Raw genomic sequence first — 19,649 nt, forward strand, 5'->3', positions numbered from 1 at the left:
AGCATTAATTAAAAAAATTGTTTGAACAAAATTTCTTGTAGATATCTCGTAAACTGAAAAAGTTTTTCATACAAAGACTTGATTTTGATCGTTCAGTTTGTATGGCAGCTATATGCTATATAAGCCCGATAGCGGCAGTTCCGACAAATAAGCAGTTGATTTAGGAGAAAAGAACGTGCGCAAAATTTCAGAACGATATCTTCAAAACTAAAGCACTAATTCGGGTATATGTAGGCAGATGGAGCCTGTACAAGGTATACAAATAATAAAGTGCGAACTCCCCTTCTTTCTCAACAAAGCACAACAGCTTAGTAAAATATCTATGAAACAATTTAATAACATTTATACGTTAGCACTTAGCTTAAGAAATATTTTCAAAAATCTAAGCAAAATCAAAATTCAGTTTGAGTGTTTATTCATAACTCAGCAAAAACCGAAAATTATTCTCTCGCCCACAAGTGGTCAGCAAATGTATGGTGGGTAATAAACCAGCAAATCACCGACTTCCTTTGCAACACATAAATTGTAAACATAGCCTCAGTTGCCGTCCGTTGTAGCAACCGAAAACCAACAGGTAACCACAACCAAATCCTTGCCGAAACAATCACTCATACGCCCTGTTGGCCCGCATGCAAAGCAATGGGTGCGCTTTAGCTTCATTACTCGTCAGCACTGTGGGCGGCAAGAGAGGTGAACTGAAATTTTTAACACAGAAGCCTCTTGCGGCTTTCGAAAAGATTTTTAGTTCACATTACAACAACAAAACTATACATATGCATAGCTTATATAAAAACAGAAACAAAAAATGAAATGAAAAAGCAACTAAATATTAGCTTCTTCAGCAAATAAATAGCAAAATTGCAACATAATATTTACTGTTAAGTGTTGGCGCATGCCAGTGGCACTCAGTTAGACTCTTCATAAATACACTCGCATTACTTTGCATTCATTCCGACACTGAAATCCTCATGTAATTGGCTCATTTGTTCGAGTTGTTCGGCTTGTAAGTGCATTGCATATAAGCCGCTTACGGCGTAGGTGCCGACGCTTGCTTACGAAGTGGGTAAAGTGAGTAAGTGTCCGTTATTTGTATGTGATAACTGTTGTTCTATGCGAAATTACAAATGCAACAGCTGCTGGTGGTGCCGAGGCATTTCACGCAGCTCATACGCATCGGTAAGCGGATATGTGCATTTCGCTATGCTCCGTTGACCGCCGCAGTGAAATTCAGGCTCTACACCAATTCGGTATTTGGGATTTGTAAACTTTTAAATTCCTTCAGCGCTGGGCTGCCTACTCACAACGCCGCTAGCAGGACAATGACGGGGACTTGTGCCACGGTCAATTTACACTGACAACAAGCTTTGGCAATAAATCCCCACTAAGCTGCGCTGAAATGTTTGGCGGTGTCGGGAAATACATACATATATACACATGCTCATGCATGCAATGATATGCTGCTACTGGTGACCGGTCTCGCAAAAGGCTAGGGCTCGTTAAAGCGTAGACGAGTAGTTGTTGCATATGGCGAATGCCGGAACAAGCGCTATTTGTGGCTACTACGTTGAATACCGTTAGTTGTCAATAGATTCAAGAGCAACTCTTTGTCTACTTTTCTCGCTGCCAGGTTGATTTGTAATTGTGTGCAGGAGGAAGTAAGTAAGCGCTGAGTTCGGACACAGTCTGACCAAACCAGAAGTCTTTATAACGACTGCTTTTTTTAGAGATGTGGTTTTCATTGAGTAAATACTTTTTTCGGAGTCGGTCTTTATGATTATATTATGTTTAGTTTGTCATGCACTGTGTCAAATATTCGCTGGACATAATCACCCAGCAGACCCTGTAGTTCGAGACTCTGGTCAAGTAACATAATGAGCTCTTCTGTAAGCTGTTTCTGCTACGACGTTTTCATAGAAATCATCACTGCATCGTCTGCTTGAGGTAGAGCCGCCTTTTAGGAACATCAAGAGGTCTTTACTTGATTACGTCGGCGTCATCGAACAGTACGTTGACCAGACTTCAGACGCAACTAAATTTAGACAGTCAATGACCGCCATTTACAGTGGAGCCATCAACAACTCACTGACTTCCTCTTATTAAATGGCATACTTTGAGTCTAAAAATCATCCACTACAGACAAAGAGCTTGAGTTGCCCTAAGAATCTATAGTGACCCTTGTGAAATTTCGTGCTGGATACTAGAATACGTTAAACTGTTACTTCTTCAGAATCGACCCGGATATACCATATTTGTATCCGCACAAGGAGTCCCCGTAAGACTCCAACCACCACTTTGCGTGTCTAACGAATCTCACTCATCTAACACCCTTCTCAATATAGTACGACCCTTTCGAAACAGCACGTTTCCTGAGCCTACGGTTGAAAGACTTCGGTGAGAACCAACCCGAACCTTAACATTCAAGTGTGGACTAAATAACCGCTACCACAACAACATCAAGCACTTGAATAACTATAGATCGACTTCGCACCGACTTAACCCTATGTTAGTGCTGTAAAACAGAGTTTAAAAGAAGACCCGATTAAGCCAACACGTGATCTGCCTCAATAATTGGAGCCCATCAACTTTATGGAAGATTTTACGGAAGAATATTGGTTTTCGGGCTAAAAAAATCAATATCGTGCAATACTTGAAGACGAACGGTTATCAAGTGCGTCGCAATAGACAAAAAAAGGAGACCAAATGCCATTATTGAGACCGTGTACAACCCCAAAAACTCACAGTTTGGTGTGCTCTATGGACAGAGGGAATCATTGGCCAATATTTCTTTAAAAATAAAGCCGGCCACAAAGTCTGACATAACCTCCAAGATCGTGCAACTTTATACCGCTTGTCTAAGTAGATAAGACCGAGACGACTGACAAAAAGTGATCGAAAATTGGTGCTCTCGGCTGCAAACCCTTATCTTTAGCAAACAAGTTGACGGACATTGAATCAATAAAGACCAACGCTTATTCACTTTCATATATTCTTGTAGCGGAGAGCCCGATTTTGATTAGCCAAACCTTTACGCCCAGTGTTCACACCAAATGCCGTTTAGTCGGCCGCTAGAATCAGCTAGACAGCAGCACGATTGTGGCAGGCGATAACGCAGCTGAGTTGAAAAGGTTGCATATCATTCTCACTACATCTTGGCACTAACTACACCACCCACACGATGCTGCCTTACGACCGAACTTCGTAAAATTGCCACCACAACAGCTATAATGAAAATGACGGATTTTCAGCTGTGTGCGGGCGGTTGTTGTAACAAATGCCGGCTGCAACTGAACTATGCCCCCGATGGTGCAGCGCCCTGTGACATTATGGCAGCAGCAATGGCAGTGGCAGTGAAAAAGGTGCCAGATTACTCACCTAAGATTATGTTGACGTATTGCAAAGAGACATACTGTCACAGTGTCACACGCACACCTGCCTGCCAGCGCAGAGGGCTCCAGCAGCCGGCTGGCTTCAGCCTAAAGCAACGACGTGGTGGCTGTGACACTTGATGGGCGAGGCTGCTTTATGTGTGTGCGGCTTCGTTTCTTTCGCCGCAATCGATGGTTTAAAGTGTGGTGCTGTGTGTGCCAGCTTAAACAGTGCATACTAGAACGGGGAACTTTGAGGACAGTTCAGCTCAGCAGCAGTTTTTGCGCAAAAATATTCATTGAATAGCAGGTGTGTTCGCAAATACCTCAGTTTGAGTGAACTCCATAGGTGCTTTTGTTGTTGCCACTTTGATGTATGTGAAGTGTTTGAGGCAGAGGTCACGTTTAATCTGCCATCCTGATTGATTTTAGCTTAAAGCAAAAGAATTGCCCAAGAGCACGTTGTTCGTGCGAAAGGAAAAGCATGGCGAGTACAGGAGCTCTATACATTGTGGAGGTCTTTCTCTTCCTATGCTTCCACTTTCGGGTACTGAATCGTATACAGACAGGCAATCCATTGACCCGCTCCGCTTTGTCTTTCTTCAGGTGGATAATACCTTTTCAGATTTCTTAGTCGGTCAATGGAACATCTATTCCATCTTCATCGATATGGCAACCGAGTTCGTCATCTCCTGTTGTTACTGGTCACTGCCGTTCAGCAGGTTGAAGAAGTGTTTCCTCCATTAAATCACGATGCTTTGGGCATCAAGCGCCAAATCACATCTTTGGTTCTTACTTAAGTAAGTTTGGAACTTAATTTACTCGCTGAATTTCAACAATTTGGTTAGATTCAATGGCTGATCCAGGCATCGCACCTTGACAACTAGACAAAGTCATAACAATAGAACTCCTATATGCGGTCTTATACTTTTACGCCCTCAAACTGTCTTGTTACCAGTAGGTACTATATCTGCTTAGCAATGAGAACTGTTGAGACGGTACCAGCTCCTCTTCTCCCATACAGCTACTGTAGCTGGCATGAGGTTAGATTCTCAACCAAACAGCGCGGCTGCCGCTAGTGCAATGACTGGTTGAAACCCCCAAAACTAGAGAAATTCTAGTCTTACTAAGAGAATAGAGCTTACTGACTCTTTTACGATTGATCTTGCGTCAAAAGGATATTGCGACAGCGCATAAATCGATAATAGCCCAGACCTGACCCACCTTTCTCGAAGTTATCCAGTATACAAAATACAAGAAGGGTAGAGCAACGACTCGTTCTCGAACTACTAATAGTGAGGCTTGGGAGTCTTTTCTTGCCAGCTTTTGAGCCTAATAGATACCTGCGACTCCGCTGTGACCCGGCAACTAAGAGTACAATCGTCTTATCACAAAATGGCTCGGAGGCAATGATAACAAGATTATGCGTTCCTCAACCAGCATTGAACGGACAGTCAGTGAGTTCAAACCTTGAATCGGCGCTCTGCTATAAGAGTGCTTAGTCACTTCTGTGAAATAGGCTCTACACCGGTTTGCTTTTCTCTGTAAACCCTCCCGTGGATTATAAAGCAGTTCAGATCTTCATGCAATCACACTTTTCCGCCAACCAATCGAACTCTCAGCCGCAATAATCGCATGTAACTCACATGAGACGTAGTTCCTAAATGCGACCACCAAAAGCGACTGTGGTACGTAGCTGAAAGCTCAGCCATGGACACGCTGAATGCATTCACAGAAATTTTTAGCACGTCGACAAAAATTTATAATAAACACGCATACACGCGTCCGATGAGTAGCGTCGTTTCAGGAGCAATAAAGGTGAGCAACATTAAATATGAAATTAATGACTTAACTAACAACAAAATGAGCAATCTCGCGACGCTTTATGAAGTTCGGTGTTATTGGTGTTGGCGGAATCGCTTTTTGTGTACGCTAACGCGAATAAATATGAAATGTGTTTGGAATTAATGCATGACAAGAGCAGCGATTGGCTGAATCAAAGCGAATTTGGGTAGACAAAGGAGAAGGAAAAGAAAAAGAAAAATAAGAAGAAGCAATGTTGATTGTCGCTGGTATTTGAGTATGTGTGTGTGCGCCTAAGTTGCGGTTTGCTGCTGGAATTGTGATTAGAGCATTTCCGACGTCGACACGTCACGTACGCACCGAACGGCGAGCAGAACTGCAGCACTATTAGGAAGCAGAGAAGCAACAAATACAAAAAATGAAGAAAATTAATCGATTAAATCGGAACGAAGGCAATTTTGCGCGTTTGTGGCGCCTAACAATTGAACTTAGACGACTCAGTTGGTTCAATTATGCATTGCATGTAGCGCTGGTGCCCCTCAGCAGAAGTCAAGAACACTGTCGAAAACTTAAAGGCAAAACGCATTAACAAATTAAAACAAGCCTTAGCAAAAAAAAAAAACATATTAAATTAGTTAAATGAAAGACGAATTAAATTAAACATCATGCAGCCACAAACAAACGCCAACAAAATATATAATTAATTTTAATAAGACCTTTGAGAGGACCCTGTAAACTAAAAACTTCGCTTGCACCTATAAAAATACAACCATTTCCTACAATCAACATCAGTTCACAGTTACCCAACTACGGTACAGCAACTAAAAACAATTCACAAAAATGTCGCGTTTCTTCCAAGTCCTGCTCGTCGCCTCCTTGGCTTTCGCACTCTGCGCCGCCGAAGCGCCACGTTTCCGTGGACGCAATGGACGTTTACAACTCTCCAAGCAACGTAGCCGCTTCTTGGCACGTCAAGAAGTCGCTGAAGAAGCAGGTGTAACCCCATACCCCTCCGCCAAGGAACTGATACCAGAAATTCTATTCGATGAAGCCGCTGCCGCCGCTGCACCTGAGATACCCGTTGAAGCCGAAGCACCAGCTGCACCAGAAGGTGATATTAATGTCTCTGTGAATGTTGATCTCCCAGCCGAGCAGGCACCAGCTGAAGAAGAAGCTGATGAACCCGCGCTCGCCGATGATGCTGAAGGTGAACACGAACCAGATCTCATCTATGGCCCACCAGAAGCTGAGGATGTACCAGTTGTTAATGAAATTACTCCCGTTGACGAAATCGAAGCCACCATCGCTGAGGAAGAAGAGGAACAAGCTGCTGAAGAGGAGGCTATCGAATCTGCTCGTTTGACTTCAGGTCGTCGCATCAACGCACGTAAATCCGCTCGTCCAGCTAAGTTGCGTGCTGCCGTTCGTGCTCGTGCCAACTCCGCTAAATCGGCCAGACTTGTTAAAGCCAAGGTTTCGACCAAAGCTCGCTCAGCTCGTCTGCAACAGTTGCCACAACAGCCACAATTCTTCAATCCTCAACAGTTTGCTGCTCAACAACAGCAACAACCTGTCTTCTACTACACCGCTGGTCAATTGCAACAATGGTAAAGACACATACATTCTAAATATATTTTCCTGGGAGAAGGTGGTGGGAATACAATTGGTATTATGACCTTATTACAAGTATACAGTGGGGTATAGAAAATTGTTAACAATTAATATTAAGAATAAAAATAGAAACAGATGTAAGAATTGTTAAAGATTTTTTTAGACTGATAATAAAACAAAACCCAATAAAACCGAATTAAGTTTGTTGTGTAAATAATAGGACGACGTCGTCAAAGTTGGTTTGTAAGAAGTACAAACGAGTAGTATGAAAGTTTCGGTAAGGTCAAATGGTTTCTCCAGTTATGGTAACTGATGATTGGTAAATAAGGAAATTATATTATTGACGAGATATCGAAATATTGGACATTCCAGGAGGCAATCTAGTGTGTTGGCCCTATCAGCACTAGAAACATTAGGTAATTATATAGGTTAGGGGAACTGACTTCATGCATTCGGATCCCAGAAGCTATAATATTTTAGAAACTGTGCCACACCATAGAACAGGGTCCCACCGTCTAAATTATACTAAGATTGTATATTAAGAATGAGGTTAGGTTTGATATAAATTTCAAATATCGCGCTTGGACTAATATATGGAGTCTTTTCTGAAGCCAAAAAAACTATTGTATTCGGTCTTCAGCAAAGCGACTTATGAACAAAAACTTTTTCTCAGGCATTTAATTTCTGTCCCGACCAGCTCGGTGGGATATCTGAAAGTGTGAACTCCCAAGTGTTAACCCTTGATTTCGTAAACGTGGGATAATCAAGAAGGAAAACGCCTTATTTCACCTCATCATTTGGTACGTCTCTGCGTCTAGTAAAACTCCCTACCTTACAGCATTGACGTCGATAGGGCATTGCTCCGCAAAACTACGGAAAAGCCAGTCTTAATGAACTCGTATGTTCGATCTTCGACCAAAAGCATCTTGCGACAGCGAAGAACCGATTGTAACCAAGCGCTGATCAAGTTCCCAAGAAGGCCAGTTATCCAGTAGTAGACCACATGAGGAGAAAGCAGCACCGATCAGTTCGTATTCTACTGATAGCGGGATAGAGGGGATAGAGTACCCTTCCTTGCCAGCTCGTCAGCTTTACAGTCAACTGTGATTCTGCTGTGACCTAACCACCATACTAGTCTTGTCACGAAAGGACTCGATGCTATAGATAACGAGGTTAGATATTCCTTAACCAGCCTCTAATGCACGGTTAGTGATGCTAGTGTCACCGTACAGCTATCTGACTGGATAGTCGCTTCTCTGAAGGAGGCAACACTAGCGAGCAGTAAATGTACTGCTACCATAGTAGTAGCAATCTCGGCTCGAAATACAGAGTTCCTGACAACATACCCGTTCATCAACCTTCCCCGTAAGCTCTGAGCGTCCATAAAGAAGCTCAATAGTCCTTTCTTCCAATGGCTTCAGCACCCTCGCAAGTATGTGGGCAGAGAAAAAATCACCAGAGTTTGATCTCCACTATTCAATCAGATTCTCTGAGTCTGATAGCAACATTCCCGGTCATACACCTTCTGGCGATATCTCTGAGCACTATACGCAAAATGGCATTATGTACCTTGGTTGAACTTGCACTATAGATGTTGATGAGCGCCGCTCAATGAAGGCACTCGAGATTCCGTACAAATGTGGTCTTTCATACAAATATGCTATAGCACATATTGGGCTTGACAATGGTATCGCAGGTGAAAAGGACTACTTTCGGTGAGAGACCCCACCTTTCGCCAATACAAATTCTACAGCAATACATGGCAACCGATATCTTCAATGCTCTTTCCTCCTTATGATGGGCCCTAAATACTTTACAGTATCCGTAGGTTACAGATAGATGCCTCCCATCCGGAGAACTGATTTTATTAAATAATCTCTACTGCTTTGCTTAATATGATGTTTTTAGCCAAGCAGTGATCTGGTCTCGCCTATTTACAATATAACATTTGCACCTAACCTTTGAAGGAAGAAATCGAAAGTTCATGACAATAACGCAAGTAAATTTATTGCAACTGGTCTCATTATTCGGCTAATAATCATTATGGCTCATAACCACAACAATTAACATGAAACATACACTGGTTACTACGATAAAAAGCAGAACAAAAGCGACATGAAAAATATGCAAATGCACACCATTTGAACGAATACACATTTGAAAGCAGAACTTCAAATTACGGTACCGCGTAGCGTGAATAATGATTAAATATTAATAAGGCGTTTTCTGAACTTTTAAGGTCATTACCGCTAGGCGCAAATTAAACGCACAAATTAATTTCACTAGTATAAAAGCCTGAACTGCTGAGAAACCAGTATCAGTACTTGGCATTACCCATCCAGTAAAGTACATACTACTAAAACTCTCAGAAATGGCTCGTTTCTTACAAATCCTGCTCGTCGCCTCACTGGCTTTCGCACTCTGTGCCGCCGAAGCGCCACGTTTCCGTGGACGCAATGGACGTCTACAACTCTCCAAGCAACGTAGCCGTTTCTTGGCACGTCAAGAAGCCGCTGAGGAAGCAGGTGTAACCCCATACCCCTCCGCTAAGGAACTGATTCCTGAGATTCCATTCGATGAAGCCGCCGCCGCTGCTGCTCCTGAGGTCCCCGTTGAAGCACCAGCTGTACCAGAGGGTGACGTAAATGTCTCCGTGAATGTTGATCTTCCAGCCGAGCAGCCACCAGCTGAGGAAGAAGCTGATGAACCCGCACTAGCCGACGATGCTGAAGGTGAACACGAACCAGACCTCATCTATGGCCCACCAGAAGCTGAGGATGTGCCAGCTGTCAATGAAATTACTCCCGTTGAAGAAATCGAAGCCACAATCGCTGAGGAAGAAGAGGAACAGGCTGGTGAGGAAGAGGCTATCGAATCTGCACGTTTGACTTTCGGTCGTCGCATTAACGCACGCAAATCGGCACGTCCAGCTAAGTTGCGCGCTCCTGCTCGTGCTCGTGCCACCTCCGCTAAATCAGCCAAAATTGTTAAAGCCAAGGTTGTGACCAAAGCTCGCTCAGCTCGTCTGCAACAATTGCCACAACAGCAGCAGTTCTTTATTCCTCAACAATTTGCTGCTCAACAACGCCAACAACCTGTCTTCTACTACACCGCTGGTCAATTGCAGCAGTGGTAAAAATTTGTGGATCCAAGTGAATTCCAAAGGCGGTTATATGTTAGGCACGATAGTATAGAAAATTGTTAACAATAAAAATTAGGATATAAAAGTGTGTGTTGTTAAAGAATTTTTTAGACTGATAATAAAGAGAAATATACAAAACGATCGAAATAAATCTATGTATGTAATTTAAGTATGTGTAGAGGAAAATAAGGAAATTTCAGGAATATTCTAGGTGCGAAATCATATGAGTACATGATCCTCGGTAATATTATTTTTGTGTCGAAAAAATGATTTACTCTACTTTCCTAAAGGGACTTCGGATGAATAACACTCAATTTTCTTACTAATTCACCAACTTTATGGAAGTCAGAGAGATCTGTTTCAAACCACATTCAGTATCAAAAGCCTTCAAGACAAACCCTTTGGCTTTGATTGAGACAATGGTATTTGGCTCAGCATGCCTGCAGTCATATCAGTCTACACTGCCTTGCACTCTATTGTGTTATGGCTAGAAAAACCCTTATGGATAAAAAATTATGCTGTTGGTTACTTCCTTGATATCGATGGGGCCTTCAATAACTTACGAACGACGGCGATTATTGGAGCTTCTGCACTTGATAAGTTTGAGGGCGATGCTAATCTGAAGAAAGTAATTTTTAGCCGCCTTTGTGACAGTGGCGTACTTTGCTTTTTGCTCAGAATCCTGGAGTTTAACGATCTTACAGGAAACTTGAGCGAGGAGGCTGATAGATGGTTGTCTACCGTTTACAATTTGAGACAAGGGTATCCAAATGATGTCACAAAGTCGGTAGTCAGAAATGGATTAGCTGTCAGTCCCAATAAAACAAAATGTCTGATATTACTATGCCTTTATCAGGAAGCTCTATTCTTCAACCAGTGGTCAGGGTGAAATATTTAGGGCTTAACTTTGAAAGGAAGCTGTTATGGTAGCCAAACATTGTTAGAGAGTGAGCAATTGGGAAGATGTGGAACTCTAACCAATAGTGATTTTTGGCTCTATGAAGCCGTAGTTGAACTAATATTGTTTTTTGGGGTGTTTGTCAGATGGAGGCGCTCATACCAAACACACAAACTAAGCTGCTGGAGCGGGGAGGTGTTTTGGTGTAAGCTAATATTAGACTTGGAAAGCTGTCTTAAACACTGCATCGCAGAAGCTTCACGGTTGCTTTTTTGCTCACACACCTTTGAGTGATTTGTGGCGAAGCGAAGCCGTTGGAACAAATGTGCAGTGTGCACTCTTTATCAGCTCCAGTTTCAGGCTACCAAACAACTGTACTTCTCTGAGTTGGAATCATCTTGTCAGTTTCTGCTCTATTCACTGGTTGGTTTTTCCATCCATTGACCCTACCACTTAGTCTAACTTTAACATAAAGAGAAAACATTTGACCAAATGAGATCCTACAATTAAAATTAACCCCATGACCTAACCTAACCCTAACACATAGAACGAACATCTGGCCAAGTGAGACCCATCGATTAAAATCAACCTCACCTAACTCTGAAACCTATGGTTTCGAATTCTCTCAGAAACTAGCCGTGATCATAGTATCTTCTTTGAGCTATTGTATATTATAATAGACTTTTCGAACATTCTTTCATATGGCATGCTGGTCGGGTGCAATTATTTTTTAAGGAATGGGAGGTGTATTTACACATAGCGGATATGATTTTGAGATACGCTATTTGTTAGGGTTGTACCTTGTTTCATTATTTTATCCCAGGCCAAGTGCTGGAGGGCATTGACAGTTAGACATGTTAGCGCCTTAGTCCGTTTCCAGCAGTCTTCAACAACATGTCCTTCATCACATCGTGGTTTAGATTTTGATATTATAATAAGGTCAAGGCTAATAAGTACATTATATTGAAGCTCAACAACTATAAAAATAATTGTTCACTAATTAATTCTCTCAGCACTCATCACTACTATTCCCTTTACAGAAATTCTTCATTCAAACTAAAGTTCCTATTCATTATAAAGTCCAAGCAATGACCTAGTGCGCGTCTACAGACAGTTACTACAAAATAACTGTAAGAGTATTTCAACCAAAGCAAAATGAATTAACTACTTTATACTACAACAAAAAATCTAAATATCTATTAACTATTCTATGTGCTGCGTTTGGTTATGGAAATAAGCACGATAACAATAATTTGAATATAAAATAAAAAACTCAATGATAACTCTGCAATCACAGTTGTTGGTGGATAATAACGAATATTCAAGCAAAGCGTACAGAAAAACAAAAATGAAGCAAGAATTGAGAACTCTGTTAGCGTAGACAAGTAAATGCAACATTAAATATTAATAAGGCGTTAGTGTACTCGTCAGTTTTTTACCTAAAACCAAAGCTTCTGCGTTAAATTGCAATAATTAGTATAAAAGCCTGAACTGCTGAGCAAATAGTATCAGTACTTGGTATTATCCACCCAGTAAAGTACATACATACTACTTAATCCCTCAGAAATGGCACGCTTCCTACAAATCCTGCTCGTCGCCTCACTGGCTTTCGCACTCTGCGCCGCCGAAGCGCCACGTTTCCGTGCACGCAATGGACGCCTACAACTCTCCAAGCAACGTAGCCGTTTCTTGGCACGTCAAGAAGCCGCTGAGGAAGCAGGTGTAACCCCATACCCCTCCGCCAAGGAATTGATACCAGAGATCCCATTCGATGAAGCTGCCGCCGCTGCTGCACCTGAAGTACCCGTTGAACCCGAAGCACCAGCTGCACCAGAGGGTAACATAAATGTCTCTGTGAATGTTGATCTCCCAGCCGAGCAGCCACCAGCTGAGGAAGAAGCTGATGAACCCGCGCTCGCCGATGATGCTGAAGGTGAACACGAACCAGATCTCATCTATGGCCCACCAGAGGCTGAGGATGTGCCAGTTGTCAATGAAGTTACTCCCGTTGAAGAAATCGAAGCCACCATTGCTGAGGAAGAAGAGGAACAAGCAGCCGCTGAAGAGGCCATCGAATCTGCACGTTTGACTTTCGGTCGTCGCATCAACGCACGCAAATCCGCTCGTCCAGCTAAGTTGCGCGCTCCCGCTCGTGCGCGTGCCAACTCCGTGAAATCGGCCCGAATTGTTAAAGCCAAAGTTACGACCAAGGCACGCTCAGCTCGTCTGCAACAATTGCCACAACAACAACAGTTCTTTGTGCCTCAACAGTTTGCGGCTCAACAACGCCAACAACCTGTCTTCTACTACACCGCTGGTCAACTGCAACAGTGGTAAGGTGACTGGACGTTTCATGAGAGTAAATAGTATAGAGAATTGTTAACAATCGGATTGGATAGTTGTTAAAGATTTTTTTAGACTGATAAATATAAAACCGTTATTCGAACAAAACATATAAATGCGATATTTTAAATGTAATGAAGATTGAATTTTTTGTATGTTATGGTGAGTTCTCATATTTCAAAATCTACTGAGATACCCCTAACAAAATCAAGTAAAATTTTCTGTCCATCATCATTCTTTGATGATATATATATAGGATTTTCCAGTACAAACAAAATTCTTTATAAATTACTCTTATAGTAAACACACAAAATGAATATCTACTTATATTTCTTTTTGCTGTTGATCTCGTAATCACATTTGCCTCTTTCACTCACACCAAGTGTATTCATTATATATCTCAAATAGCCTCATAGCGCACTGGACTCCGTAGTAACTCTAACGGTATTTCAAAATTCTCTAATTTATCATCTTTGGACTCCTTTCGTTGTGTCTCTGGCTGCGCCGTATCAACATATTGTTCGGACTTTTGTACGTTTGGTTTCTGTTGTTCCCCGCCGGCTTGTTGTTGAGCTGCCTTATTGCCCTCTTCCTCTGGATATTGGTCGTATTCATAGTCGGCACGAAAGCCACCATCACCTATATCCTCATCAGCAGTGCTAGGCAACTCCGCAGGTGGACCATAAATGTCATGCGGGCTGGGTTGCCTGGGTCTGCCTAGTGGTGGCGGACGTATTGGCCAATTAACTGGCGGCGATCCATACACGTCGATAGGTCGTCGGTGCTGTTGCTGTTGTGGCGCTTTGCCGCGCAGACGTGTGCTGCTTTGTGAAGTCCATGGCTGACGCGTCTCATTGGGCAGTTCGAAGGTTTGTGACGGCCGATAACCGTTTGGGCGGTATCCACCTCTGCGCTGTGTGTCATCGTCCTCGGCGCTGGGTTTGTGCCGGAATGCTTGTGGATATCTGTGATGCAGAATACGGTGGCGGTGCCGCGCTAGACGTGTCGCATCCTCGGCATCCTCGGCAATACTCAGAACTAGCGCCAGCAGTAATGTGGTGTTAAATAATATGAGCTTCGACATATTCGCTAAGCGCTCTCCTGCAAGTTGCTCTGTAAATTTATGACTTTTCGATTTGTTGTAATGCTTTTATAGCGAAAATTTCATGCGAAAACTTGGCAAATGTTCAACTTTCTTATAAATATGATAGAATATTGTTTTCTTTTTTGTTTTTTTGAAAATCTTTGTAAACATTACATTCAAAAAAATATTGAATAAATGCCAGTTTTCCACCTGCCAACTCGGTTGGGGCGTATTGGCCGCCACTGTAACCTCCAGTGTATTCGTTTGGTGCACACGTGAACCGATTACCCGTGTGACCTCGGTTAACATATTGAGCTTGCGATTCAATTTTATCGCTTGCAAATTAGTAATAGCTTATATGGAAATCATCACTTGGTAACTTTACAGGCACAGTGTCTCGTTTTCAAAGAATATGGAACAAAAAATATCCGCAGAAAGATCTCTAGAGCTTTTACAATTACGTAATATATGTCGGCTTTAACCACGTAAGCGCTGTCTAAACCAACAAATAAGAATATATGTAGGTCCAAACTCAAAACATTTCTGACAGCTGGTAAACTCACGGACCCTACAGTTAACCTTTCCTATCCTTACTTTGTTTGCACAGCGGAGTTCGTTAGAAACTTTTTCTGGGAGAATAATAAGTGCAACATAGGTTTCGTCTTTCAGGCGACGCATATATTTGATAGCCTTGCAAACATCTTCGGCTGATATTCCCTCACCCAAACTCTGATTTCCAGCGTGACCACTTACTTTAAAACTCTTCTTATTGCCATATCTTTTAGAAGTTATGCAATGAGGAAAGATCTCTGAGTGCCTTTCACTTGGGAGTGGCCAGAAACGATCCTTTTACATATGGCCCACGTCTTTCTGCCTTAGATCTAGAAGATGGACAATTTCTCCCCAGGGTGGTTCGCTGGGTTTGGGACCCGTTACGAAAAAACGACCCCAATGAAAAGGGAATAACAGCCTCGGACGAGAGACCCCGTTTTGTTGATGAACCTGGCAAAGGCATTAAGGATTACGATTTAAGGACATGCATCTGGAATGTCCGGTCCCTTAATTGGGAAGGTTTCGCTGCCCAACCGGTAAATGTCCTCGTTGGAGTTAAGGCTGACATAACCACCGTCCGAGAACTGCGATGGACGAGACAAAGACTGAGACGAGAATAAAGTGTGGGTCCATGACGAAGAACACCAAAATGAGTTGAAGCTGATCGACTTCGCCGGTGTCCAAAATATAGTTATCTGTAGTACTAGATTCCGGCTTAGGAAAAATCATCAAGCTACCTGGCTGTCTCCGGATCGAAAAGCCACCAACCAGATCGATCATGGTGTGACAAAATGAAGGCACGTCTCCAGTGTTTTAGACGTGCGTACGTTCCGAGGTCCTAACATCGACCCGGACCACTATCTTGTCGCAGCCAAGATACGCGCCCGCCTCTGTGCAGAAAAAACCCACATAAACAAACATGAGGAAGGTTCGACGTCGAGAAGCTGCAATGACAGCAGACAGCCGAATGATTTCCAACTTGACTTGCACTCGGTATAAGGGAACTGTGGGACGGCATTTCAAGCTCTTCACGTACAACTGCAAACGAAACCATTGGTCCGTCTGAAAAACAATAAAGTGGCGGGTGCCGATAGATTGTCGGTCGAGCTATTCAATACTAAGAAATTTTCGAAATCGGACTACTATATGTTATAGCCGCCATACAAAATCATCGATCAAAAACAAGTTCTTATATACTTATTTTTACTATTATGATTCGCCAAGCAGCGCAGATAACACACAAATTAAAATGCTGCAAAAAGTTCTATTTCTGAACACTGTGCAACTATATGTTTGGGTGTGTTGCCAATTTAATCGCATTCAACAAGTGTCAAAATTGAACTTCAAACAACAAAATCTGCAAGCTTGCATACAAAATAGACACAGCAACAAAGTAAACAACAGACAACAAATTTATTTTGTTAGCAACAGTTGACATACACACACACACATAAATAGTAGTGTGGCGGCGTAGGACATGTATAGCTGGCAGTGCGAGCGAAATGTAAGCTAGAAAGGCAAAGCGGCAAGCAAAACAATGGAGCATAAGACAACTGCCGACTGCAGAGCCGAACCCCCGTGGACCAGCAAATACTGAATTTGATGTGGCAAAATCGTGCGAAATGCAACGCTGCCACAGTTCAACGTTCTTACAATTCAATTTAAAGCGTTTAAGGCGCTTCGTTAAACATCCGAAGTTTCGCAGCGCACGTAAAGCCAAATCAAAAACAGATACAGTACAGTTACAAACTCTTCTCGCCACAAACATACACACATAGTTACACAGATCTAACGTACAAACGAATAAATTGCTTTTGCCATACTTTTTCTTTGCTGTTGTTGTTGTTGTTTATGTTGTTTCGTGTTTGCTGGGGACGCTCCGTTGCGGTCGCCGGCCACACACTGCCACTGTCAATGGCGCTGGCAACAGTGACGGCGGCGGTGTCTGAGCCACAGCGCTTGGCAGCCAATCACGCATGCCGAGCACGTAGCGGCTGACTACGACGACGCTGTTGCTGCTGGTGGTCATTTCAAATCGAATTTAAGCGTCGCTCGCATACGTGTGTATGTGTGAGGTTCACTGATACTTGGCATGCATACGTGTGCCGCTGTGTGTGTGTCTCGGCTATAATTATTGAATTTATATGCTGGCACCTTTGTACGCACACTTGCAGGAGCCACTGTACGCTTTGCTCCTACAAACACAAAGTGAGGGAGGAGGAAGCGGTAGACACAGAATTTTTGTTTTTGCTTATTTATTTTTATCTGCTGTTACAAATATTTATAGTATTATGATATGTGTTTATTGTTGTTGGTGTCTATTTCGTTTAGGTATTTGATAGCAATTTTTTCCATATTCGCCGTCTTTCAATTTCATTCCAAAAGGCTAATGCTTTTGCTTTTATTGTCAAAATATTTGTATTCAGGTGGCGCGGTGTCGCACATTTAATTTCCGGTTTCCGATAGTTGCTTGCATGTTGTTATTGTTTTTGTAACACTGGTATTTTATACCCCTAACAGGGTCTTTTCAGTTTGCCACGAAGTTTATAGCACGCAGAGGTCTTGTATGAAAAACTTTTTTACATGAAGAGATATCTTCACGAAATTTGGTCTACAGTATTTTCTAAGGCAATGCTACAATCTCTCAAAATTTTTTTCAGATCGGACTGCTATCACATATAGCCACCATACAAACTGAGCGATCTAAATCAAATCTTCGTATAGAAAACTTTTTTATTTGACGAGCTATCTTTACGAAATTTGGTGTAGCTTATTTTCAAAGACAATGCTATAATATATTAAGAAATTTTTCAGATAGCGTAGCCATAGCATATAGCTGCCATACAAACTGAACGATCGAACACCACTTCTTGTACTGAAAACATTTTTATTAGACGATATATCTTCTTGAAATTTGGCATGGATTATTTCTCAAGATAGTTCTACAATTTTCGAAGAAATCGAAAAGATCGGTACGATATAACATATAGCTGTCCTATAAACTGATCGATCAAAATCAGGGTCTTGTATGAAAACCTTTTTTATTTAAGAAGCTATCATCACAAAATTTGGCACAGATTTTTCTCTAGAACAACGCCACAATTTTCGAAGAAATTGTTGAAATCGGATGACTATAGCATATAGCTGCCATACAAAAAGGCCGTTTAGAATCAAGTTATTGTATGAACAACTTTTTTATGTAATGAGATATCTTCACAAAATTTGGCACAGAATATTCTTTAGCACAACGCCACAACTTCCGAAGAAATTGTTCAAATCGGATGACTATAGCATATAGCTGCCATACAAAATCGCCGTTTAGAATCAAGTTATTGTATGAACAACTTTTTTATGTAATGAGATATCTTCACAAAATTTGGCATATATTTTACTCTAAGAGAACTCTAAAACATCTGTAGAAATTTTTCAGATCGAACCACTATAAGATATAGCTGCCATTCAAATTGCCCGATCGGAATGAAGTTCTTGTATGAACAACTTTTTTATTTAAAGAGCTATCTTCACGAAATTTGACATAGCTTATATCCTAAGACAACTCTAAAACTTCTGAAGAAATTTTCTAAGTCGGACCACCATAAGATGTAGCTGCCATACAAACTGGCCGATCAAAATCAAGTTCTTGTATGAACAACATTTTTATTTAACGGCATATCTCCCCGAAATTCGGCATAGTTTCCATTCTAAGACAACGCTTAAGAAATCTGAAGAAATTTTCCAGATCAGACTACTATAACATATAGCTGCCATACAAACTGAACGTTCAAAATCAAGTTCTTGTTTGGAAAATAAAAAAAATCTCTGAGTTAAGAATATTTGTGAAGGGTATTTTAGTTTTTGTCGTATTTGCCACTTAAATTTTAAATAATATTACAAACTCAAAATGCCTAAAACAATGGTATATTCTTTGTTTACTTTATCCATTGCTGTTGCCCGAACTTTTTTGTATGCTCTTTGTGTTACATCATTTATTGATACAATATTTTATTTGCCACATTTTTGTGTTTATTAATATGTGTGCATATACTTATAAATTCTCTCATATATTGAGTCTTGCAAAACAAATAACTATTTTTAGTTTCGTTTATTTTTCTATGGTGACATCACCATTTGTTGACCCAGAATTGGTTGTAAAATTTTTAATCGCCTTCCGCACCCACCCCGACTCCGCTCCTGTTGTAAACTTTTAAAGCATATTTATGTATGAGTTATGTGGATATGTCTCATTTCTTGTTTTATTTTCAATTTTCGTTTTTGTTGTTAATTTAATATTCTTAACGCATCCCTTCGAGTATATATGTAGGCGGTGTTTAATTTATTCAGAATATTTAGTAATGAATATTAGAATTTTATTGAGCGGAGGAATGTCCTTGCTATATATAGGCATGCATGTATATATGTATATGTACTTATATATGAATTTTGATAAATAAATAATAAATAAACTAAATTACGTAATTCTTAGCTAAATATGCAATTATATAAAATATTTGTTTTGGGCAATGCTATATGAGTGATAAACTATATTAGTGATAAACGTTGACTTCGGCTGCACCACAGCTATAATACCCTGCACAGTTGCCTTTTTTGTGGCATGAAGACACAGTTTTATCGATATCTTTTTAAATAAAGAAGTTCTCCATACAAAGACTTTAGTTCAAACTTGCTATAGAGGCCCGATCTGAACATTTTTTCCGGAGATTATTGTGACTTTTTGAGTGATAATTTGCACCAAATTTCGTGAGGATATATCTACAAGGACTTTAGTTGAAACGGTCAGTTTGAATGGCAGCTATACCCTGTAGCAGTCCAAAATCGGCGGCTCTCAGAAAT

General features: G+C 41.3%; 3 protein-coding genes and 1 long non-coding RNA gene across 4 annotated transcripts in view; 3 read left to right on the forward strand and 1 right to left on the reverse strand.

Moving 5' to 3' along the window:
- Nucleotides 1-19,649, reverse strand: part of LOC125778611 (uncharacterized) — a 97,702-nt gene that overhangs the window by 22,781 nt on the left and 55,272 nt on the right. The gene's annotated exons all lie outside the window — the stretch shown is intronic.
- On the forward strand, nucleotides 5,935-6,975 carry LOC105227862 (uncharacterized). The gene has a single exon (XM_011207398.4). It carries the CDS (start codon nucleotides 6,009-6,011, stop codon nucleotides 6,777-6,779), a length of 771 nt encoding a protein of 256 aa, XP_011205700.4. The 5' UTR covers nucleotides 5,935-6,008; the 3' UTR covers nucleotides 6,780-6,975.
- LOC125778609 (translation initiation factor IF-2-like) lies at nucleotides 9,087-10,062 on the forward strand. Its single transcript, XM_049457138.1, has one exon. The coding sequence runs from the start codon at nucleotides 9,151-9,153 to the stop codon at nucleotides 9,913-9,915; it is 765 nt and encodes a 254-aa protein (XP_049313095.1). The 5' UTR covers nucleotides 9,087-9,150; the 3' UTR covers nucleotides 9,916-10,062.
- On the forward strand, nucleotides 12,336-13,278 carry LOC125778608 (cyclic nucleotide-gated cation channel beta-1-like). The gene has a single exon (XM_049457137.1). It carries the CDS (start codon nucleotides 12,386-12,388, stop codon nucleotides 13,154-13,156), a length of 771 nt encoding a protein of 256 aa, XP_049313094.1. The 5' UTR covers nucleotides 12,336-12,385; the 3' UTR covers nucleotides 13,157-13,278.

This window comes from Bactrocera dorsalis, chromosome 5 (assembly GCF_023373825.1).
Source record: "Bactrocera dorsalis isolate Fly_Bdor chromosome 5, ASM2337382v1, whole genome shotgun sequence".
Lineage (NCBI taxonomy): Eukaryota > Metazoa > Arthropoda > Insecta > Diptera > Tephritidae > Bactrocera > Bactrocera dorsalis.

What these genes read in the sequence shown, in the direction of transcription:
- LOC105227862 (XM_011207398.4), top strand. Translation starts at nt 6,009, where the DNA reads ATGTCGCGTTTCTTCCAAGTCCTGCTCGTCGCCTCCTTGGCTTTCGCA.
- LOC125778609 (XM_049457138.1), top strand. Translation starts at nt 9,151, where the DNA reads ATGGCTCGTTTCTTACAAATCCTGCTCGTCGCCTCACTGGCTTTCGCA.
- LOC125778608 (XM_049457137.1), top strand. Translation starts at nt 12,386, where the DNA reads ATGGCACGCTTCCTACAAATCCTGCTCGTCGCCTCACTGGCTTTCGCA.